Source organism: Cryptococcus neoformans (assembly GCF_000091045.1).
Source record: "Cryptococcus neoformans var. neoformans JEC21 chromosome 14 sequence".
In the NCBI taxonomy this organism is placed as follows: Eukaryota; Fungi; Basidiomycota; class Tremellomycetes; order Tremellales; family Cryptococcaceae; genus Cryptococcus; species Cryptococcus deneoformans.
Window position 1 is genome coordinate 675,161 of NC_006683.1, and position 23,502 is coordinate 698,662.

Below are 23,502 nucleotides of genomic sequence, written 5' to 3' on the forward strand. Positions count from 1 at the left end.
TGACTGAAATGATTATCGGAGTCGACGAACAAAATTGGAGGGAAACGGCAAGCGACAACAAGAACTAAGATGGTGCAACGGATGGGAGCAGCGAGGTCATAAAAAAAGAAATGCCATTCATGAATGATTCGTGCTTGATTTTCACGATGACGGTTGGAAGACATCCAAGATCCAGAAATCCAGAACAAGGAAGGAGTGCGATTTTAATCGGAACAACAAGGAGTACGACAAGTGGCCAAAGTCCACCAAAAAGACGTCGTCACAAAAACCCAAATAGCCGCATGGTTCTGTTTTTCCTTTTTTTGTTCAAGCAGGGCGCAGCATGTTGTATGACGATGTGAGAAATACAGAAAAAAAAATTGCAGTATTATGCAAATGGTATGCACGACATAGAGCGATAAGTTAGCGAGCAGCGTGTAGCATGATACATAGCGATGCGCCAAAATACACGAAGTATGGCTACAATGAAGCTCTTGACTAAAATGCAATATAGGGTATGATACAAAGCTGGGTAGTGGTATACACGTTAAACCAAATAGAAAGTGGGAGGTCGTGGGTAATAAAAACTCGCTAACGCGAGCGACAAGAGACATGATGGTTCTATAGAATGTGTATGACGTTATAAACAGTGGTGCTTAACCTCAACTTATCCGTTGAGCTGACGCGCGATCGCCTTCTTTTTGGCCATCTTCTCCACTTCAAAGAGTTTGTCAGCCATGTGACAGTCAAGACGTATGCATTTTGCACTCACTGCCTGTGGATTTTGAACCGAATTGAGAATACATCAGATCCTTCTTTCTTTCGGATCTTGTTGCAGAATGCTGCGCTCGAAGATATAGCTTGTGCTGCCGAACGAAAATATCAACGATTGGCTTTTTTCCGCGCCATCATCAAATAACGAGCTTACCGTATAGGCATAAATCGCTTCACTATACAGGCTTAAAGGATCTTTCTCCATCCCTTGCGGCCTCACATCAGGAATCATAACCTCCGGCACCGCCTGGACCTGCATTGTTACACCTTGGCCATCCATTTTACCCACCATCTCGCCTGCGACCTTGACATGGTCATCCGACAGCTCCTCAGAACTTTGCTCGCTCAAGCTCACGATTGATGAAGTCGAAGGCGAAGGGTGACCAACCGAATGGCAAAGTGATGGTGGAGATGAGGCTAAGGACTCGAGAGAGGTGAGAGCCAGCTGAGACGCAAGCAGATCCTCTGGAGTAGTGATCGGTTGAGGAACAGGTATGGGGGACGCCATTGCTGGGTTGGGCTGCTCAGGCGAAAGAGATGCAGAGGCTTTGGGTGTTGGTACGTCGTCGGTGGGTGTTGCCACTATACTTGGAGACGCCTCTGGTTGTGTGTGTTGTTGCGTCGTGGTGGTGGTGGTTGCCGCTTGTTGCTTTACTTGGAGCAGAGGTATAGGTTGCGGTTTGTCGCTTCCCGGGGGAACGTATGGCATTGCTGTCTTTTGAAGAAAAAGAAACGAATGGCTTGGGAGTAATGTGTTTGGTATGTTTCGATAAAACGATGGGAAGATGACGTCGGGGGCGATGATGCATCTGTATTGAATTATTCGTAAAGAAAGAAGAAAAGAAGACAGATACATTTCCACACGAATCGGATCGCCAACAAAGGATCTCGAGACAAGCAAGGGGCATCCTTTGTTTGTGAAGTAGGCCCCGCGGACACTAAGGTGTTTACCCTGAAAGCCCCACGTCGGGAAAACTCTGTGTAGTAACGCATGACGTAATTACCTGGCGGCCATTTGTTCCCCTTGCCGTCACCGGGTAAATCTTGGCATAATAACCGACATCTCAACCACCGATCATCACCAAATAAGCGCCCATCGCCGATGAGCGAGTGACGGAAGAAGTTCATGATGATAAATGAGATGAAGGAAGGTTGATGAACTGTTTCAGTTGATAAGTAAATGAATGAAATATTATGTGACCCTTTTCGACTTGGGAAGGTATCAAACAGGTACAACAGCCAATAGCGATACATTAATTTTTAAAAGACACAAGAAGGTACCTACACACCCTTCAACAAATTCTTTGCCCCCTCCAAATCTTTTACGGGCAAACCGCATGTGCCCCCCTCACACACTCGTAAACTCGCTCCTTTTTCCTTCCCACTCTCTACATCATTTACCAAAGCCTTCACCACCTCGTTCTTCTCCGCAAGTCCTTTAGGCAGGTTCTCCGGTTGGATTTGAACGATGACCTGGTTGGAGAAATACGTCTTTCGAGCAGCTTCCAAGAACTTCTTTACCACTTCATCACTGGCAGACCCGATGACAATGACCTCTCTGTATCCCTTCTCAAGGTCGATCAACCCAGATACAGCGTATCCCACTGCTCTCGGTGCCTGAGTAATGAGGGGTCCCATGCTGAGGAAAGTCGCTTCGGCACGAGCTTCATAGTTTTCAAACTCGGATGAGAGCAGAAGTGAAAAGCGGGAGAGGTTGTGTGCTGACACCGCCGCTGCAGAGGGCTCCGCACCGTCCTGGGAGTTTGTGTCAGATAAGACAGAGTATGAGTCATGTAAGGGCTCACCTGAGCATCTTTCATCCTCACCAGAACATGCGCATCCTCCGCACTCGCAAAGTACCCTCCATCATGATCATCCCAGAACAATTCGTCTTGCCTTTTCTGGAGTTCCTCAGCAAAGAGAACATGACTCTCATCTCCAGTAGCCTCGTACAGGTTCAAAAGACCTTGAACAAGGAACGCGTAATCATCAGTTTGGGCTTGGGGTCCTTTGCCCTCCCGATAACTTCTTGTCAAGGTGCGTGTGGAAGAGTCCCACATGTGAGATTTCACAAAGTTGACGATGCCTAAAGCCGCGGGAAGGCATTGAGATCTAATACCATAGGATGGCGGAAGAAGGGTTGACGCTTTCGATAAAGCTGTGAGCTGTGGGATGGTTAGTTGTGAGGACTTGTGCAGAAGCATATACAGAATACACGATTGACGCACCATCAGGCCATTCCAGGCAGTGAGGATCTACATAAGGTGTCAGTATGAATACTCCATTCGCTCATGCAACCTACTTTGTCATCAAGACCCGGTCTCTCCCTTTCCTCTCTCTTTAACCTGAGTTTCTCACAAGCTTGAATGATAATACCTTTCGCCTGATCTTCCCGCTTGCCAAACTCAAGCGCAACCTCCTCGTAGGTCTTATGTTGATGCAAAATGTTTTTGCCTCGCATTTCGCCATGGGAATCGTGAATGATGTCAACATTCCCGTCAGGCTGAACACCGAAGAATGAATTGAACAATGGGGCGTCATCACCCAGGACTTCGTCGATCTCGGTCTTCTTCCAGATGTAAAATGCTCCCTCTGGCAAGCTATCAGTCATCAATGGTATAGAAGGAAAGGGACAACATACCACTCTTCTTCGCACCCTTGTATTCTGCCGAGTCAGCATCTTCCGCGCTCCAGAACCCACCCTCTGGCGATTTCAGATCCCTCAAGGTGTACTTGAGGATATCTGCCGCCAAATCGTAACAAAGCAACCTATCCTGATGGTCGACAGGATAAAGACGGGCAAAATCAAGACAAGACGAAACAAGCTGTGCTTGGTCGTATAGCATCTTTTCAAAATGCGGAACCATCCATTTCTCATCCACACTGTACCGCGCCATTCCACCTCCAACCCAGTCCCTTATCCCGCCAGACCACATTGACCTAAGCATCTTCATTCCCATCTCTCTTGCATCTTCCCGGATTTCGGCATTTCTCGCACCTCCACCTGGAATGGATGCGAGACGTGCGAGGGGTTCGAGAGTGATACTACAGCTAGGGAACTTGGGGCCTCGGGTGGAGGAGCCAGAGTTGGTGAAACCGCCGTAGCGAGTGTCATTCATAGTTGATAACTGGGAAAAGAGTTTGGAAGCAGGAGAGCTTGCGAGGAGTTGAGAGAGGGATTCTGAAGTACGGCCCTGGACGTCTGCGTTAGTTGACAAATCCTGGATGAAAGGCGAAACCTTACAGTATGGCTCATATCTTTCAAGACTTCAATAACGCCCTTTCCCATTTTCTCGCACTTTTCACGGTCTTCTTCCCACACCTCATGTATTTTGTTGAGAAGTTGATGGAAATTGGGTCGTGGGAAGTATGTTCCTGTGAAAACATAGGTTATAATACCACCGTAGCTGAAGATTCTGTGACGTACCAGCAAAGAAGGGTTCAAGCTTCGGGGTCATGACTTGTGAACATCAGTATATACCCGAGGAGAAACACTAAACTTACAGATTGACATGGGCCAGCCGCCACCTCCAGATACAGCCTACGCAGTTGGGTAACATGAGTTTCCTCCTTCTGACTGAACATTATTGACACCCACTTGCAGGTAGCTCATATACATTCGATCCACATCCGGCCTCTCCTCCCTATCCACCTTGATATTGACAAACCACTCATTCATCATTTTGGCAGTCTCTTCATCTTCAAAAGATTCATGGGCTAACACATGACACCAGTGACATGCTGAGTAGCCTGAAGAAAGGAAGATGGGCTTGTCAAGCTTCTGAGCCAGAGCAATAGTTTCCGGAGACCACTCCTGCCACTGCGTCACTTGGTTAGCCTTGCACGTTGTGCCAAAATTGAAAGGGGCCTACAGCTACAGGATTGTCCTTGTGTTGCAACAGATACGGTGATTTGCTTTTGGCCAGCACATTGCTCAGCCGTGGGGTCGGGTCGGTAGCGGACGTCGAAGACATTCTGAGATGATATATTCCGCGTGGAGTGGGCCGAATTTGGGGTGGAAAAGGAACTATTATAGGTTTCAGTGTGCGAGGCAAAGATCGAAACATAGGGAGATAGGAATTCCGGATATGTGAACAGTTGAAGACTACTACATATAAAGGTTTCCCATAGCTCCAACGTCAGTGTAGTATGACGAACATCTATTACGGCACCTCCGACTCTACGGACAATATGCATAAATGCTTCGTAAAGCCATGATGTTGGAAGGAATGTCTGGCGTCTCCTCAAGTCGTGACGCGTTCCGTCTTTGTTAATTTTACACTTCTTCGTTCGACCCTTTCCGTAACTTTTCGCCTTCTTTGTCCTCATGTATGACTCCCACAAGACCCTATTAAACCACCATCGTTAGGTAGAGAAGTCTCGGCTCTACATTCTTACAGCTGTTTCAGAGCTGCATGCATTGAGGTTTCATAATAATAGTTGATTGGTGGCGATGGTATGGTAGACATGCATTGCATGCATGGGGATTCAATCTCTCCTCCTCCAGCGGCTACCGCCGATCCGAACATGCATGTTTGTGCCTGGCTGACGTGTAATGTTGTTAGTTGTTATCAGCATATGCATTATTATGTAACAGACGACGACGGCGGCGGGCGGGGGCAGATATTTTCTTATAATTGACGAGCCTTACTGTTCTCGCTACGGCTGTAGTAATCATACCGTTTGTACAACTCTCTTTTTCGCATACATCATGTCCTCCGCCTCACCAAGATCAACATCTTCCAAACGCAAGACTCCACCAAGCCTCTCAGGCAGTGATTGCGAAGGCGCGTTCAGCGAAGTTTTGACTCGTCAAGCACGACGAAAGCAGAAGAAGGTCAACAAGCACAGGCCAGAGTTTCAATTCAATATACAAGAGTTGAAATATGGCAAAAAGGTTACCCTTGCTGTGAGTCTTTCAAGGATAAGTTGCTTGTGGTGTTGATCCAATGCGCAGCATATCCGTGACTTGATCCTATATATAGTGGCAGATGGTCAAAAGCCTCAGTGGATCCAAGTTAATGTAAGTTGCATCCTGCCTCTACTGATGTGAAACTGAATGCGACACTTAATTAGAACAAGTCCTACATATCTCACACTGTCCTGCTCTTTGTTCCAGGCCTCTTACCTACCCATCTAGGTTTGAGTTCGGACATCACTTCTGTCTCAATGCCTTTCGCCATCAATTCAATTTCAACTAGTGAAGACGTCCTTGGCTGTCTAGAGGGGGCCAGTCAGAAAGTTCCCGCCATCGCTTCATTATTTACCTACGGATGTCCCACGCGGGCGCCTGGTGATAAGCTTCGAATGCATTCCGCCATCAATCAGTTACTGATGTGCCCTATTCAAGAGCATATTAAAAGGAAACGAGAAGCAGAAAGAGAAAAAGACCACCACCGTAAGTACTCTTTGGAACATGGGATCCCTAGCACTCTGGATCTCAGTGCTAACTTATGTACAGGCAATGCTTCAGTTGACTCTTACTCTCCTCTACTGTACCTCCTCACGCCTAATCAAATGATTGACAACGACTACAACATACCGTCATATCTCCCCCACGTTGATGGCCGTGTTATACCAGGATTGGACAGATCAATGATCCCGGACAAGTCCAATTTGTTTCTTTCAAGTTTATCGGAAGTAGAGAATATCAAACTAAGAGACGAATCAGGACGCGTCATTGGGATGGATAGTACAAGAAATACTAAAGGCAATACGAGAGAAGGCGGGTGGGTAGAGACTTCCCCAGCGCAGGGTCCACCAAAAGATGGAATATATCCAATTCTAGCCATCGATTGTGAGATGGTGAGTTTACACAACTTGCCTAATGTGCTCACTAATGTTCATTTACATTAGGTGGTGTCAAAAGATGGAGATGAGTTGGCACGGATTTCTGTCATTGATTTCAACAGCGGAAAGAATGTTTTCGACGAACTCGTTTTGCCTCCTGGTGAAATCGTGGATTATCGCACTCAGTGAGCCTTCAACTGCATGATTTTCAATCGGATCGCATCAATTCTAATGTACTGTGCAGATGGTCAGGTATCACTGCTGAACGTCTCCTGTCAGCTGCACATACAATTTCCTCGATCCAGAATCTTCTCCTTTCTGGCCCATCGCCCTTGATTACACCCCACACCATACTTCTTGGCCATTCACTCGAGTGCGATCTGAATGCGTTGAGAATTCGCCATCCTCTGTGTATAGACACCGCCCTTATCTATAAGCATCCAAGAGGGCCCCCTTTTAAACCTGGGCTGAAGTGGTTGGCGCAAAAGTGGCTGCAAAGAGATATCCAAGCAGGCGAGAATGGACATGATTCCGAGGAAGATGCACTGGCCTGTGTGGATCTTTTGAAGATGAAGTTAACCAATGGTAAATCTTTATTGCTATCCATCAGGCATCGCAATTGACTGAAAACAGGCCCTGATTTTGGCGATTCTGTCAATAACATGGAACCCATCGTGGAACGCATTGGTAGGTATATGGACAATTCCCCCGAATCCCGCAAAACTTCCGCATATTGCGATTATGGGGATCCTCGGTGGTTATATGGTGCAAAAGCGACAACAGCTGTACGATGTACCTCAGATGACGATGTGGTGAATGCTGTGGTAAAGAACGTTCAAAGTCATACTTTTGTATTTGGCAGAATGATGGAACTCTCAGAAGCACAAGGATGTAAGTCGACACCGGAAACGCAGCCAAATATGCAAACTAACCAACTAAACAAACAGGGAACGATGGTGGGGCCAGCTTACCTCCAAATTCCACGGCCTCACTCGATTCAGTCCTTGAGCGTTTCAATAACCGTCTCACCGCATTGCATTCTTCCCTTCCGCCTAATACTGCATTGATCATCGTCACTGGCCATTCGGATCCGCTGCCAATGGTGAAACTTACGAAGAAGCGGCAAAGATGGGAGAGGTCTGTGAAGACTGGAGGTATCGAAGGACTCTCCGGAGATGATCGATGGATGGCGGAGCATGACAGGGACCTTGAAAAGGCGGTGGAAGACGCGAAAGCGGGCATGGCGTTTTTCCGGGTGACCTCTTAGATGGTTCAGCATATTCGTTGGGCTGTATTAATGGTGTCATGTAAGTCGCATTGTATGATATTCGATGACAATCGAAATTGCGATCTTCCTACAATAAGTGTTTTAGGATCCTCTTGTTGTCTCAGCATGATAAGGGTCGTTTGGCAGTTTTAGCAAGAGACGAGAATACCATTAAAGTACAGTTTAACAATAATGTAAGCAATGTGCCGACTCTTTATGAGACGCGGCTCATTGCTGATAAATTCATGATTCCCAGGTCTGCTCAGACAAACAACTAGAAGGCTATGGATGGTGGTGTTTCCGACGGTGTGTTCAGTGTCATTCAGGCAATACCTTGACTAATATTTTACCTTGTCATGTAGACCAATCAACAATACAGATATGATTACGTAATTTTGATTCTGGTAACTGAAAGAAGGCCATAGAGCAATATGATAAAACTGTGGAAACTTACGAAAACACAAAGGACAAGGTTAGAGGACTCTTTGGTATGGTTTGTCGCCATGAAATAGGCTTCGAGTTGACTAACCTTGTCAAAACCGGAGAAGTGAGCAATTGGTCAGTCCAACCAAGCAGACAGTGTTATTTGGATCACTGACCAAAAGGATTAAGGTTGTATACTCATAAGAATATGCGGGCTCGATATATATACCCCACTTGCAAGATAACAAAAGCTGGTGCAAGAGACCTGAGAGTACAACGCACGCCGAGGAACAAAAGACAGAAAGCAAGAGAACCTGCCGAAGAACGAGAAGATAAAAGAGACAGGTGTTTTGCCGAAGAACAAGGAAAAAAAGAAGGAGATATGAAGAACAAAAGGTGCGGCAAGTATTCTGCTGCAGATCAGAATCAGGCGCCGCATAGGATGCACACGGAAGACCATTCCGGTAGTATTTCGTGCGCCTTCATTTCGTGCGCCTTCATTTGAGTCGGCTTCGAACGTTAGATGAATGGAGTCTAGGCTTGGTTGTACCCGTTGTGGAGTTGCGTGCTAATAGTCGAATATAGCTTTGTAAGTGACGCGAATACCTCGACTGCGTTCGAAGGTGTTCAGCGGGCGATAATGGCCTACTTCGTGGAGGAGGAGGCGTTGGAGGTGCGGGGACGGAAGTTGCGTAGGCTGTTTCGGCAAAATCTGGAGGCGGCATTGGGGATATCGTCCCTGGGGCGGTAGATCCTCTTCAACAAATCTCTTGAGGTTGCTGGGAAGACGCGAGGATTGGGCTGCTATACGACATTTCTTGCAACTTGGAAGTCTCAAAAAGGTTTTTCAAGCTTTTCACTCGATAAGAGAAATCCGCTGATTGATCCTAGCGTAATATTTTCTTCATTGAGCGCGAGAAGGGTTATCTCAAATGTGTGGTTATTATCTTCCATGCGTATGCTCATAATTGGCAATGTCAACTTCAGTCCAATCCTCGCAGGGTTGATCATTTGGCATGAGAGACGGAGAAGGCTGCGAGAGGCTCTGGTCTAAACTTGGTAAGCTCAGCCGGCTTACAGGAAACGACAAAGGGTTGTAAGACCTTCTGTCGAATCCACCAGGCTTTAAATGTCTTGCAACAGCAGGTAATTGCCCATCTGAGGTCGATTGAACCTTTCTTAACGACGAGGGGCAAGAATAGTCACACAGAGAGTTTGGGTACGTCTGACAGCAACCTCATGAGTATCTTTAAGTTGATGGGATATTAGGTGTTTCCACTGCCCAACAAGTTTCAAAAAGGATCAATAGCAGCAAGTTGCAAAAAGCTGTAATTGCTTATGACAGGGCTGTTCATGATGCTCGGATCTTCAAGAACCGTTCCCTCTTTGGGGAGGCCAGTGATGACTCTCGGAAGATAAATAGAATAGTGAAGCCATGCTATGCTGCAAGGACGACCTCTACATCCGGAAATGATAAGCCAGGGCGAATATCTCTTGGTGGACTCAGTATTTCCTGCTGGAGGTTGGTGCATACCACTATCCAAGCGTCGAAGGTGACAGAACAATCATTACCAACTGGAGAAGCATACGTCAAGCAATCCCAATTATCAACAAATCAACATGTTTGCTGCATTTACAGTAGTTTATAAGTTGCCTTGAATGCCAAAAAACATCACTGTCAAATATATCGCACCGACTAAGGTTCAGAATTCGACAGTAACTTGGCGAAAAGTTGGTTCCTCGAAATAGGGATCATTCATCACGAATCGTCCTGCAATAAAAAAAAGCGTCGACAAGCTCAGCAAGAGTTGTCCATTTGACAAATGCTCAAGAATTTGACTCTCCACCGCGGCGAGCGCTCCTTACAATACCTAGTGAGTAGCGATTTGGCGGGCAGAATGCGATGGAGCGTTGTTGTGGTGACCTAAGTTCCCACACCTCAGACTCCCGGGACATATATAGCAACATGGACCAGCGACTCTTGTCTAAAAGTATCATATACCATCTCATCAACAAATATGGGATAGACGATATGTTGGTATCTAATCAAGGAGTATCTAGTGATGAGGATGGAACCAAGAATCTCGAGAAACTCCTGCCGAACCGTAAGTAAACACAAAAGCAGAGCCGAACTTCTGAAACACTGGGACGTCGCTCCAGCCCATGCCCCCCAGAAGCCATCTTCCAACATCATGGGTCGATCCGCTAAAGCTAACGAAGAGTCCTTCAAGGACCTCAATCTACCTCAGTTGCCCGTAGCTTTGAAGTATGTACCTGCTTCTTCCTCTCGTACTCCTCCTATGTTGATCTTGACCACAAATGCATCCTTAGTCGGACTACTGAGCTCGAAGAGACCAACGACAGTGAAGCCGATCCCACCGACTTCGTACCTAACCCCTACTTCGACAGCGAACATCCAGACCTTTCCGCTCCTCTGACTATCCAGAGCATCGATGTCTCTCCCTCCAGGCCCAACCGAAACTCTCTACCGCTCATTCGATGACATCCTCGACTCTGATTTCCTCACCTTCGCCCTACAGGCCTACCTACATGTCACGCCCTGGGTCCCTCGCTTCATCCTCGAACACTTCAACTGTTAAGCCTCGGGACGCGGCTTCCATTCGGCGGGGAATGATGTAAGAGAACAAGAAGAACAATAAGGAGGATGAGAGGGAGGAGAACAATAAGCAGGATGGCGAAGTAGTTTCGGAGAACCGAGGAGAGGAAGAAGACGAGAGAAAGAATAGGAAGGGGATGTGGAAACAATGAGTGGATGGGAGAGCGATGGTGAAAAGACGGGCGATGACGAGTCATATGAGTCGCCGAGTCTTCGTCGGATGATGATACTCCTACCAATGTATGTTGTCCTTTTGCTCATTGTAGTGCGCAGAAGCCTGGCTGACAGTAGCTTCCATTTAAACAAAGCGCCACACTGCTGCCGCCCCTCTTCACAAACGCAGCCGTGCCAAGATCACTGACCCCCAGGCCATTGCCAGATTGGGTAGCGACGTAGTCCTCGGTTTGACCAACCTCGGGTCCTCCTTTGTCTCTGCTAAGACGGCCGTTTACACTGCTCGCAAAGCCCTCAACGTGGAGATCAACAGGAGCCGTGATCTCCCCGGAGAGGAAAAGCTCTCCCTTCTCGCCAAATTAACATACGATGACTCCCTCTTCCAAATGCTCTCCGTTTTCTTTAAGGGTACCATTAAGACCAAGTTCATGAAGGAGCATGCGGTGCGAAGTGACGGAGTTAGTCTAGCTTCTTAATTAGATAGATGACTACGTGGTCTTTGTTCGGTCAGACTCTATACCATATATTGATTTTCCCTTTTGTAACTTTCTGGTCTTTCTCATCACTATCTTGTACACTGCTCTCCGAGTCTGTTTGTACGAAGGTACTGAGTAAAGACCAGTTCAACACGAAGAATGCTTAACAATATGATGGGTCCAAGAGGTACTACAGGAAAATTGACACATGGGAGGGATACGAGCTATGTGGGGCATGGGAGCGATGGGAAGATGGGAGCGATGGGGGGATGAGAGTGATGAGTGATGGGGGGATGAGAGTGATGGGGGGATGGGAGTGATGGGGAAGATGAGTGGGATTGGCAAAGCCGACCAAGCCGCAAAAATGGGAAGCATTGGGTCAGAGGAAGCGCGTGATGAGTGAGGTTGAGATATTTCTCGCATCAATTTGTTAGATACCCAAGAACCGGTCGTTATGAATTACATATGTGGGAAGAAACTGCAAATAGTAATCATACCTTGAAACGATCGAAAACATTTAGGGCACTTACAGCATGGACACAATTTCATCATGAAGGAATCATATTCTCATATTCTTCCCAAGACGGCAATACTGTTTCCACATCTGCTTTGCCAGTTTATCCCTCCCTTCTCCAGATTTATTTCTAATCTGTGCAGCAGTTTTTCCCATGTGCTCACCCCACCCCTCCCTGCCTCTTTTGCTTCTTCAGAGGCCCGCATGCTCTCCTGCTTTCTCTTCGGGTCGTTCGCCTCATAAAGTTGATGGGATCGGCTAGTCCGAGCTTCGTGTGCCTCAAAGATGGAAGGAAGGAATTCTTCGCCGTGAAGGTCCAAGCCCTCTTTCGAGATGATGATATTGTCATGTGTAGGATACGGCGGGCAGCCGAGATGGCCCCAATCTGGTGACCTATAGTGTAACGGCACCCTTGCTTGACTATGGGGAATCTCTCCTTCAGCACGCCAAAGATTCTCTCGATAACACTGGGGGCTAAGACCCCTGTGTATACAGTTGAATAAACAGTCGATCCTGGATCATTCGCAGTAGTTGGTTGGCAACCACCCCAGCCTCTACTTAATATACCAGAACATCTTTTTCATCTCGAGATTTCTCATCGCCCTTATTACAATGAACTCCTTCTAGACTGCCATTAGTACGGAGGTGTTGAGGGAATATTCCTTCTCAATGATCCTGAACATCTCCTACCCCACCCAAGCTCCCGAACAGCCCAAGAAAGGGACTGACCCCACCGACCTCATCGGCAACCTCTATTACATCATCTACACTTTCTACACTCCCACAGAGACCTTCAAGTGCTCGTTCGACGATATCATCGAATCCGACTCCCTCACTGCGGCCCTGAAAACCTACCTGCAGGTCACGCCATGGGTTCCCGCCCATCCTCGAGCGCTTCACCACTTAAGGCTTCTGGACGCCGCTTACATCCCAAGGAGGGTGATGTAAGGGTACAGAGGAACGAGGGTAGGAGGAAGACGGGGAAGTAGATCTGCGTGCCGAGGAGAGAGAAGGGGGGGGGGCGGGGGGGGGGGGAGGGGGAGGTAGAAGGAGAGAGGAAGAGAAGGAGGACCATACAAAGAGACTGTAAAAAGGTCTTCGCAGAGGATGCAGGGAAAATATGGGGAAGATAAGTCAGTTTTTAAAGCTCGAAAAGATGTAAAAGGAGTTGCCATTCGAGTAGTAAAATGATCGCCCAAGCAGCTTAGTCTTCTAAAACTCTTCAGTCTAGCAACCACACCATCTACACATAGCGCTCCAAGTACGCTTGAATACAAACGACCGAGAACACGAAACTGAAGTATCATCAAGTGTTCTCCGGCCTCTACGAGGACAGTGACGCTGCTTCGATGCCACAAAATCCATATATGTTTTCATGAGCTTACTTAGTATACTTCTGTTTTCCCTTTACCAATATTGAAGAAGACTAGATTTCTATAGCAGATACGTACACTTTCTATACATCTGGATTATACTACAAGGTAGAATAAGTCGCGATATTACTATACATTCTCTCAGTAATTACCTTTGTACTTCTCCCACTGCGAGTGTACAAACTCCTCTATATCCGCCCACAACAATTCTGGCTTTTCGAGAGCAGCAAAATGACCCCCCTAGAGAATATTATAATCATTAGCACAGTAGGCTGGATCCTTCTTCGCACACAGCAGTCGTGACTCACGGATTCATGTTTCTTAGACCAAACCATATTGGATTGCGCCTTGACCCACTCGGCAGGTATCTCGACGATCTCTTTGGGGAACTGGCTGTAGCCCAGAGGACATTTCTGGTAAGAAGCTTGTTTGGCACTTTCATGGCGTTTAGCACCAAGGCCCTTTGTAAATTAGATGGTCAGCCTAGTCGCCCGTTGTAAGTTTGGACAGGATCACTCGCATATCTGTATGTGTAAATCGACGTCGTGAAACAATCAGTGAACCAATAAAGGCTTGTCATTGTCAAAATTGTTTCCTCACTTGGGGACTCATCAGTCCACTCGAGGAATTTCTCGCCGACCCATGCTAGTAAGCTGAGTGGATTGGAGCCTACTACCAAGCCTACAGTGGCTGGTCGAGTAGAATGCTCGAGAGCGTATCCAAACTTCTGCAGTAGCTCAAGAAGATCTTCAGCAGAGGGCGGTGAAGCCTCTTGTCCAGGAGAGCCTGGAGAGGGAAGTGGGCGAGGAGGAGGGTTAGAGTAATTGACGTGAATGACTTTAACTTCTTCAGCAATTTCTCATCGTGAATGATCGAGAAGAAACTTACTTTTGCAAGCTGGGTACTTGGCACCAAGTTCGTTCGTCACGTAGCTCCCAATATCACCGCCTTGGGCAACATAGCCGTCTCCGAAACCTAGGCCCTCCATTAGACCATTGAAGAGATACCCAACATCGGTCACATTGAATTCTCGATCATTAGGAGGAGGTGTAGAGAAAAGCCATCCGGGAAGGGATGGTACGATCAAATGGAACCTTGGTGGGTTTCGTTAGCTCTGGCTTGCCAATAAATGGATTCAACCTCACGGAAGATCCTCAGGACTATATTTCTTCTTCACCATCTCCATCATTGGAACGAATTCGTAAAAGCTACCTGGCCAGCCGTGACTGAGGATGATAGGGATTGCGACCTTCTTTTTCGAGAAAAGGGCGGTAAAATGGATTGAAAATACCGAACCATCTGAGTTTTTTACCTTTGCCTTGAACGCAGGAAGAGAATTGATTCGCTCTTCTTGTTTCCGCCTGTGATATGCATCAACGGCTTCCCTTCGCTTGATTACTTGTCGTCGTGAAGACGCAGACCCACCAGTCCTGTTTGATCCATTCATCTTTCATATTCACCAGCCATTTCCTCGTTATTCCAAATTTGTTCTCCTGTGCAGAGACATTCTCATAGCTTTCTTTGGCAATTCTGGTAGATTTGAGTAGATTGAGGAGCTCATTGAGATTCTCATGGGGTACGGATAGTTTGAAGGGCTCGACAGGAATGGTCGGCTTGTGGGGAAGGTCTGAATACGACATGCTGATTTTGCTTCTTAGTTGGTTCGGAAAAGCAGGACAGTGCTCTTTGTTCTGTGGATTGAAGCGCCTTCTTCTGTTGCAGCTTGACTATCACTCTATACGATCACCAACCAACCTACTATGCGTAGTCGTCGTTTGTTTGTCAGCATCTTGCTTCGCCGTGTGTCGTCCCGTTTGGCGGCAAGTATGTATACCATCTCCTGATGGTGCCTTATTTATGTCATAGGCGGGTAGGCGGGTGTCCCCGATCAAGATCGGCATTCACCGCCTCGCCGATCGTTTTCGTTCTGGCCCTTCTTGCGTCCACTACCTTCCTGTCGCCTCTTGAGTTCCGCTCCTGCCGGTTGACTCGCATTTACGATTTATACTAATAACTGTACGTACTTCTCGTCCTGACGTTTTCCTTCTCATCTCCGTTTTGATACTCTTACCTGTAATCTATAGTTGTTTGTCATTTAATTCATCCTTACGAAACTCTTGACCGCTGTCCACCTAGAAGGTGACTGTTTCACACGCCCATAACCCTGCTCGTTCAGGCAACGACGGAATTGGTCACGACTCACGTTCAATCCCACGATTTCAATTGCCTTATACGTTCACCCCTACCTTTCACAGCTACTTTACTCAGATATACGCCTACTTTGACGGCTCAAGGAAACATTTCATAACTACGCCAACTTATCACCGCATTATATGACACCATGACCTCATTTTCCATACCACTGCCACCTCAACACACCTCATCTGTTGCGCCACTCTCAGATAGTTCATTTGCACCTCGCACTCCCCCCCGGTTCACCAGGCATCGCTCCGATACAATGCTTAGCACCTCGTCCTCCACCTCATCATCCATCTTACAGACTCCAGAAACGCCGTCAATTCTGGAAACTTTGTCCACAGGCTTGGGTTTGGGCATTCCCGCTGGGCAATCTAACCCATTAGTGCAGTCACCTAACGAATTGAGGATAAGAAGAAGAGCGAGCAGTTATGAGTTCGGTGCGTTATGGGAAGGGTCACCAGATGACCATCCAGTGGGAAAGCCTGGTCCTTCTTCGACGTTTTCAGTCGCAGGTACAGGGTGGAGACTGTGTGACAGTCCTGAGCAGCATGGTAGAGATGATTACTTTCCGCCAGCTGCTAGTATAGCTCCAGCAAACGTGATGACCTATCAACCGAGTCCATTACACCAACAAACACAGTCAGAGGCTCCTCGAGTCGCTGACCCTGGCTTAACAACCACCAATCCCACCCGTCCCGTGACGGCAAGACGAGTGTCTTTAAAACTCAAAGACGCAATTCGGCTCAAACTGGGAAGATCCAAATCATCCTTCAAGGTCCTCAGTCGAAAGACTCAGCGTGAGGGCGGCGAACTTTCTCATGACCAAGCATCCCAGTCGCCATCTGTAACCAGTAGTGACCCGTCCACTAGATCTCGCCGACAACGCTTGAAATCTCTCATCTCGTTCTCTCAATCGAGCAACTTTTCTTCACAATCGGTATGTTCTGACACTCCATCCTCTGATTTGGCATTTTCTTCAGGCGGCTCGCAAGGAATCGCCTTGAGTGCACCTTTGAATGCCGATGAACGATCGCATTCATTCATTATACCGACTACAGTTGATTTCAGTGTAGAAAAGGCGATTGTTGAAGCATGCAATGAGGAAATTGGTCAAGTTGAAGAAAAAGTGGATAGGAAAGGTAAAGGCCGAGCAGTACATTCGCCACATCCCTCACGAATCCAATCCCAAACAATCGATCCTCATAGTACGTTTTACGATCTCTCGACCCCTCTTTTAACCCAGGAACTGTCTTCTCCTCCCGATATGTGTCCCACTGAGGAGGCTGAGGAAGCGAAGCACCTTAGTTTTGAAGAAAGTCTTCCGAAAGAGCTCAAGCTTCTGGTGATGAAGAAGCTGATGGAGAGTTTTGCGGATGAAAGCTTTGGTAGGTTCACGGGTGAGTTGCTGGGAAGGATGGAATTGATAAAGATGAGTACTGTAAGTCATAAACTTACAATAACCGGTGCCGAGTTGATCGAGTTAGGTTTCCAAATCATGGGAGGCATTATGTTTTGATGGTCAGCTGTGGCCAGCTATCAATTTAGCTGCTATTGCCCATCTCCTTCCCATCTCCATCCTTCATCGTATACTTAAGCACTCTGCGTCTTTTATTACCGACTTTTCTCTCCGAGGGATGGACGCAGTCGGCGGCAAAATGCTTATCAAAGCTTTAGTAGGCGAGAATGTTGATATCAAGCTGTATGACCATATCGATCTGACTCCACGACTCAATATCCAACGACTTGATTTGAGCGGGTGCAAGACTTTGACCGAAAATGATTTATGTTGGATCATTTCTTGCTGCCCCAACTTGCGCTCTCTGAATCTCAGAGGGTTATCCGCTGTGGGCCCCAAATCGATAGGCTTCATCTGGAAAATCGAAACGCTTGAAGAGATCGATGTGTCATATTGCAGAGCGCTTGAACTACCTTTTCTTTTAAGCTATATCAAACGCATTTCAGAGGTGCAAGCGAAGAACTTGCGGTCTATCAGAGCGGCCGGTCTTTTCTTCCGGAGCAACATGCTGTTATTGTCTATCATCAGACGTTGTCATAACTTGGAGAGACTTGATCTCCAAGGGTGCCACGGCTTAACCGACGACATGTTTGAAAATTTCCACAATTACTGCATCGAGGACGACAAGTGCCTGACAAGTCTCACCCATCTCAATGTCTCAAACACCCCACTTACCCCTGCCATCTTCACTTATCTCAACGGCCATCTCCCTAACCTGACCCATCTTGAAATGGCCAACCTCTCGGGTGCAGACAACCCGGACGACGATGACGACGGGTATGAACTGTCAAAGATGTTGAAGAGTATGCCCAAGCTACGAAAGGTGGATTTGGAAGACACCGCCGGTTTGTCAGGGGTGAGTGATATGGTGCTCGAGGCGCTGACGCCGATGGATGGGGATGTGGGGACGACGGGGTGTGAGCTGGAGGAGTTGAAGATTGGGTATGCGAGAGTATCATCAGGGGCGATCGTGGACCTTATCAAAGGCTGCAAGAAGCTCAGAGTATTGGAACTTGATGTAAGCCAAGATGATCCTCCCTTTTTTGGTTTTCTTTTTGGTCTTGTCCGACTTTTGCTGATTCTTTCGTTGATCAGAATACGGAAGCAAACAATACAGTCATGCGCGAATTTCTCCGCCGTTCGCATCCTTGTTCCCGGCTATCCATCATCGACTGCCATAACGTCACATCGGCTGCTTACACTGAGATTGCAGCTTCCACCAGGGCTCGTCAGGGGTGGGAAGGATGGCCAGCTGTGCCGTTTGGTTATGATAAAGATGTGGAGATGGCTGAGAAGGCGGTGTTGAAGACGTTTTGGGGTTGGAAGAGGGTGGTAGTCCCGAAAGGGTGGGTGGAAATGAGGAACGAGGCGGAGACGATGGAGAGCCGAAAGAGAGCGCGACGCGAGCAAGCGCAAGACGCTTGTAGCTCAACAGAAGGGGAAAGTTCAGATGGTTCAAAATGGAAGGGGAAAGGGAAAGCCAAGGATGATGTTGATGGCGATTCGGGGAGAACCAGGCCGAGAATGAGGAGTAATGGTTCGATCAGCCGTGAACCTGTGGGGTGCATCATTGCATGATGACTCTTAACGTCGGGTATAGGTATCATTAGTTTCAACCGCTTTAAATGGTTGGAGTTTCAAATGCCTAGTGATTTTTGTATGCCCATACGGATATGTTTTGTTGTTTACATTTTTGAGTGCAGTTAACATGTAATAATTGACATCATCCTTTTCACTGCGCCAAATATACATACAACTGTTGCAGCTCTGTCTGATTTCTAATAAACAGATATATCTCATCATACAAGTACGTGGTGTGCAGTCTGTACCTCCTTTTCTGCACCCAATTCTTTCCCTCTACCAGAGGTTTACTTCATCACTCATCTCTTCACGTCGCAACCTTTCCTATCGTTGAAAACCGGTTACGAACCCAAAACCCCACTTTTTTACGACGGCCGCTCAACCATCTCTACATTCTCACCGCCCGGATCTGCAAGCGTACTTTCCTGCAGATGGTTGTTATTACTCTGCGGTGGTTGTCTGTCCGACTGTATTTCCAGATCCTTTATTGTAGTTGGTGTTTGTTGAGTTTGTTGTGGTTGATATGGTTGTCGATTCCATCCATTCATATCCACAATTCCAACCGGCCCATCCGGTCCATACCCTCCGCCGGCCCTTCTCTCGCCCAAAGTCTCCACAGGCGAAGCGGACGATTCCCTACCAAACTGAAACTGAGCCTGAGACGGCTGAAATTCGTGCTGTCGGAGCATCGCCTCTGTACTAGGTCTTGAATGGGAATGGGAATGGAGTGGGATAGGGGGTGGATCGGATTTGGGGATCCGGGGGGAGTAGGGTTTGTATGCTACAGGGTGGGAGAGGGGCTGTTCCGGGGGTGAGCGATGGGCGGAAAGACGGGGGATGAGCGATCTTTCAGGGAAAGGGGGAAAAGGAGAAAAGGGAGCGTACAGGATAATACTGCCTATAAGCATACCACCCCCCCAACAACCCAATCACCGAACCGGCAATGACGTCGGTCGCGTGATGCCTGTAATCCATGGTTCGCGAGACTGCGACGAGGGTCGCGCAGGAAAGGGGGGCGAGGAGGAGCCATGATTTGTATGTGAATCCCTGGCGGTTATTTATTTCCATTTCTACCTCGGTGTCAGCCAAGGCCGGGATAGGAAAGAGGGAAGGAGAAGTGGGGAAGATGGAGCGTACTAGCAGCGAGGTATAGGATCAGATACCACATCCCACACCAAGCAAAACTGCTGTGTCCACTCGGAAAACTCCTGAACCCTTCGCTCAATCTCCCGTCATCTGTGGTGGTGCAGGCTGTCCAGGAGGTGAGGCCGTGGACTGGGTTGGAGGTGAGGTCGGGGGGCAGGATACAGCGGGCAAAAAGGTCGGGTCGGGGGCGGCCGACTGTTATCTGAAAGAGGGTGAACAGGTGAACGGGAGGAAGAGAGGCATACCTTGATGATATTGGTGAATGTGGCTGTCAACCCCAGACCGAGAATCAGCCCGAGGATACCATTATGTCCATCCCAGAACGATCTCCTCACAAATGCCCTGCACCCGTCCATTGTCAGCAAAGGACACAGTCCTTCCGATGGGCCACCGGCCATGGCCGACTCACGCGACGAGGATGATGAAGACAGCAGGGACGATTCCACAGAGCACGGCTAACAGCCAGACGGGTACTCTCTCTGGGTCTGCATAAGGGTGTGCGAGGGAGGTGTCTGTCACACTGAACAGGCGGCGGTAGCCGTTAATCTTGTCGAGGAGGTAGAACAGGCCCTGCGTGGCGGTATCAGCAGGCACATGGCAGGGAAGGGGAGAAACACACCCAGAGGAGAATGGTGATTACCCAGTCGGGGGCGTAGCTGATGAATATACGCCGTCGGCGGGATCCGGCCGGGGGCGTGGTGATCGGGCGATCGGCTTGTTTCGCCCAAGGGTTGGAGAGCGCCATTTCCACGTTCTGTCGCCAATATGGAGGGATGAAACGCAGCAGAGAGCGGAGTGCGGCGGTATATAACGGTGACTGCCTCCGCCACGTGGACCGAAAGCGGTGACGATAAAAGAGGGCAAAGGCTTGGCACACCCAGAGCTGTGCCTGCGTCCCGTGCATCTAGGCACCGCATAAACAAACCTCACACAATGGGCGTTACGTAACAACATCGCCCCCTCCCTTTCCAACAGCATTCCAACGCAGTCAGTCTCCAGTGTATCCATGCTAACAATGGACCTGCCACTCACCCTCGACGACCACACCCCATTCCCCCACCAGGTTGCAGGCCACCCCGGTGTCATGTCGGACTCCTCCGGCAGTCTCGTCATCAAGCCCGCCCTCCCTCGCGAAATCGCTTTTTATCAGCTGCTCTCCAACTCGGATCCGGAGGATATAGTGTGGCCGCTGAGGAAGTTTGTACCGAAGAATTATGGGACGCTGAGGCTGGAAGGGAGGGTAGGAGCTGGGGGTGGGGTTGAGACAGATTTAGATGTGAAGGATGAGATGCCAGAGGTGTGTGTCTGTGCTTCTGATACGTAGATTGACTAGACAGTGGGCTCATCATCTCTTCGGGATAGAGCGTGGTACTGGAGAACCTGGCTTATGCGTACACCCATCCGAACATTATGGACGTTAAACTCGGTACTGTGCTGTACGCTCCCGACGCTACAGACGAAAAGAGACGACGGATGGAACGACAGGCGAGGGAGACGACCACGTATGAGACGGGGATACGCTTAACAGGCTGCCAGGTGAATCCATCTCCATCTTTGCTCGAAAGGGAATCGGGACTAATGCGAGAGTGAAAAATCTAGACATGGCACGCCCCTACACAAAGCTACATCTCTACACCCAAATCATTCGGCAAATCCATCACACCTCCCCAACTCTCTCTGGGCATGGTCCGTTTCTTCCCTCTCCCAACTGACTGTATCCCTTCCCTCGTCACTCTTCCCTCCCCGCCACCTACAGCTGAGGCCGTTTCGGCGAGCCATTTTCCAATACCGGCCGAGAATTCTTGTGCTTCCGTTATCCAATCTTCCACTTCCATTTCCATTCCCCCTTCTACTCCCATCGCCCCCGCCGCCCCCGCCGCCCCCGCCGCCCCCACCTCCACCAACCCCGAAAAATCACCAACGTACGAAAACCATTCCATCCCCGCTCCCACCCTCGCTCGCCTCTTAACCCTCCTCCTCCAAAAGCTCGACCACCTCACAGCCGTGCTTTCCACCCTTGAAATGCGGTTTGTAGGTGCTTCGCTGTTGGTGGTGTATGAAGGTGATCCGGCAAGGCTCGAGGCGGCGCTGGATAGGGAGGAAGCTAACGCGCAGGGAGAGAGTGGAGAGAGGGAGAAGAGAAATGGGGAGAGGTCAATGTTTAGTGATGATGGGTCGATCGACTTTTCAGATTCGGACGAGGACTCGGACGAGGATGGAGAAGGATATGACTCGGAAGACGAGTTGGATGGAAAGAAGAAGGACGAAAGGCGAGCGAGAAAATGCCCGGCGCTAACACTTAAAATGATCGATTTCGCACATACCTGGTTAGCACAGGGGGAAGGACCGGATGAAGGGGTGTTGAAAGGGTTGAAGACGTTTAGGAGTTTGGTGGAAGAGCGGTTGGAAGAGGTTGAACGGGGTTGTGTTTGAACAGGACTCGTGTCGCAGGCAAATTCGTAGTCAATTGTAACAAAAAAAAAGATGTATCCTACCATTGATTATGTTATCTCCAGCGGTGGAAATTGCGTGGGCTGAGATCGATATCTATAGGTTGTTGAGTGAGGGTTGTGTTTGTCCGTTTTTCTCGCTGGGGGGGAGCAATTTCTTCGTGCAATTTTTTAAGATGACAAAGATGATATGTTGGCCATGGTGAGTCGGTACGACCCAAAAGGTCGAAATAAGTAAAACAAACGAAACCGACGGACGAGAACAGACGAGCATGAGACGGAATGGAGGCGTTTTGGGTAAAGCCGGGCGGCCGGCGCTGGTTATTACACCGGTACGCGGCCGGGACGAGAAAAGTGGAGGTTTCGTTTCGTCCAATCTTCGCTTTTGGTCTGCGGTTTGTTGCGGTTGGGTGGGCCAGTCATATTTAACATCAATTATGTTGTGATTCTCCACAAAGCATACGTCGCGCAATAAGGCGGCTGCGGAGCGACATGGAGGACAGAGTGAGCTCTTAGGTTCTACTCGTGAAGCGTGCAGTGTCGCCATGCTCTTGCAGGATATGTTCCCCTCTAGCTCTTTCCCATATGGCTGCCTCGGTATCTTGATCCTACTGCGCGTCTAACCTGCTCTATGACATCGGCTGCAATTTCGAGGCTCATATATGATCGGCAAGTCCTCTGCTGTCATTTGATGGAAGTGATGATGCTGATGAATTGGCCATTGCTGCAGAGAGGTCTATTCGTAGAGGAGCTTAACTCGACCCCAAGCAGGTTGCGCAATCGGAGTGTCCGTCTTTCATGCATACGCCCATATCTGGCCCTGTCAGATGAGGTACAATCCCCGTATGGTGGCGGGCTTTGGCTTGACTGATGGGGGAGGGACGGAAAGGTTATGTGTCCTTCGTGATTGCCACTCGTTCGTCTCTCGTACCACCGATTCATCCCTCCAATTATCGAACATTCGTTTCCGTGTGGAGTTTATGAACGAGAGCCCTACCTGACAAACCTGGGTATGTCACCGTCCAGAAAGATAAATGACTCGTCGGTAGACTGACATGTGTTTGCTATAGTGAAATGGATGAAGAAGAAGTACAAAGTGACGAACGGGAAGTTAAAGGTGGTGAGGAGGGAGATAATAGCCAAGGCAGCGGAGGTCAATATGACGTTAAGTGAGTAATTCACTAGTGTTTCAAACTAGATCACTGACAACCATTACGCCTCAA

General features: G+C 48.4%; 7 protein-coding genes across 7 annotated transcripts; 3 read left to right on the forward strand and 4 right to left on the reverse strand.

Annotated features, from left to right (window-relative positions):
- Positions 1–411: 411 nt before the first annotated feature.
- CNN02180 (expressed protein) lies at positions 412–1,573 on the reverse strand. Its single transcript, XM_568702.2, has 3 exons — positions 908–1,573; positions 752–845; positions 412–696 (listed from the first exon to the last, which is right to left on the reverse strand). Exons 1-3 carry the CDS (start codon positions 1,460–1,462, stop codon positions 647–649), a joined length of 699 nt encoding a protein of 232 aa, XP_568702.2. The 5' UTR covers positions 1,463–1,573; the 3' UTR covers positions 412–646.
- Positions 1,574–1,987: 414 nt separating this feature from the next.
- CNN02190 (conserved hypothetical protein) lies at positions 1,988–4,891 on the reverse strand. Its single transcript, XM_568704.2, has 10 exons — positions 4,626–4,891; positions 4,352–4,573; positions 4,258–4,294; positions 4,181–4,213; positions 3,998–4,128; positions 3,395–3,947; positions 3,056–3,345; positions 2,982–3,008; positions 2,559–2,918; positions 1,988–2,508 (listed from the first exon to the last, which is right to left on the reverse strand). The coding sequence occupies exons 1-10, from the start codon at positions 4,818–4,820 to the stop codon at positions 2,035–2,037; spliced, it is 2,322 nt and encodes a 773-aa protein (XP_568704.1). The 5' UTR covers positions 4,821–4,891; the 3' UTR covers positions 1,988–2,034.
- A 532-nt stretch (positions 4,892–5,423) lies between these two features.
- CNN02200 (ribonuclease H, putative) lies at positions 5,424–8,298 on the forward strand. The gene is made up of 11 exons (XM_024658420.1): positions 5,424–5,662; positions 5,711–5,776; positions 5,830–6,151; positions 6,215–6,558; positions 6,610–6,728; positions 6,788–7,128; positions 7,177–7,434; positions 7,491–7,850; positions 7,917–8,004; positions 8,067–8,116; positions 8,173–8,298. Exons 1-8 carry the CDS (start codon positions 5,465–5,467, stop codon positions 7,808–7,810), a joined length of 1,968 nt encoding a protein of 655 aa, XP_024514093.1. The 5' UTR covers positions 5,424–5,464; the 3' UTR covers positions 7,811–7,850; positions 7,917–8,004; positions 8,067–8,116; positions 8,173–8,298.
- A 5,063-nt stretch (positions 8,299–13,361) lies between these two features.
- On the reverse strand, positions 13,362–15,199 carry CNN02220 (Epoxide hydrolase 1, putative). The gene is made up of 6 exons (XM_568708.2): positions 14,813–15,199; positions 14,533–14,748; positions 14,276–14,481; positions 13,908–14,224; positions 13,696–13,848; positions 13,362–13,627 (listed from the first exon to the last, which is right to left on the reverse strand). Exons 1-6 carry the CDS (start codon positions 15,025–15,027, stop codon positions 13,529–13,531), a joined length of 1,206 nt encoding a protein of 401 aa, XP_568708.1. The 5' UTR covers positions 15,028–15,199; the 3' UTR covers positions 13,362–13,528.
- Positions 15,200–15,361: 162 nt separating this feature from the next.
- CNN02230 (hypothetical protein) lies at positions 15,362–18,823 on the forward strand. The gene is made up of 3 exons (XM_024658421.1): positions 15,362–17,024; positions 17,071–18,120; positions 18,198–18,823. Exons 1-3 carry the CDS (start codon positions 15,729–15,731, stop codon positions 18,678–18,680), a joined length of 2,829 nt encoding a protein of 942 aa, XP_024514094.1. The 5' UTR covers positions 15,362–15,728; the 3' UTR covers positions 18,681–18,823.
- A 5-nt stretch (positions 18,824–18,828) lies between these two features.
- CNN02240 (phospholipid metabolism-related protein, putative) lies at positions 18,829–20,635 on the reverse strand. The gene is made up of 6 exons (XM_024658422.1): positions 20,449–20,635; positions 20,239–20,399; positions 20,075–20,171; positions 19,821–20,031; positions 19,569–19,753; positions 18,829–19,483 (listed from the first exon to the last, which is right to left on the reverse strand). The coding sequence occupies exons 1-6, from the start codon at positions 20,572–20,574 to the stop codon at positions 19,049–19,051; spliced, it is 1,215 nt and encodes a 404-aa protein (XP_024514095.1). The 5' UTR covers positions 20,575–20,635; the 3' UTR covers positions 18,829–19,048.
- Positions 20,636–20,836: 201 nt separating this feature from the next.
- Positions 20,837–22,327, forward strand: CNN02250 (arginine metabolism transcriptional control protein, putative). The gene is made up of 3 exons (XM_568712.2): positions 20,837–21,126; positions 21,192–21,365; positions 21,429–22,327. Exons 1-3 carry the CDS (start codon positions 20,845–20,847, stop codon positions 22,260–22,262), a joined length of 1,290 nt encoding a protein of 429 aa, XP_568712.1. The 5' UTR covers positions 20,837–20,844; the 3' UTR covers positions 22,263–22,327.
- Positions 22,328–23,502: the final 1,175 nt, after the last annotated feature.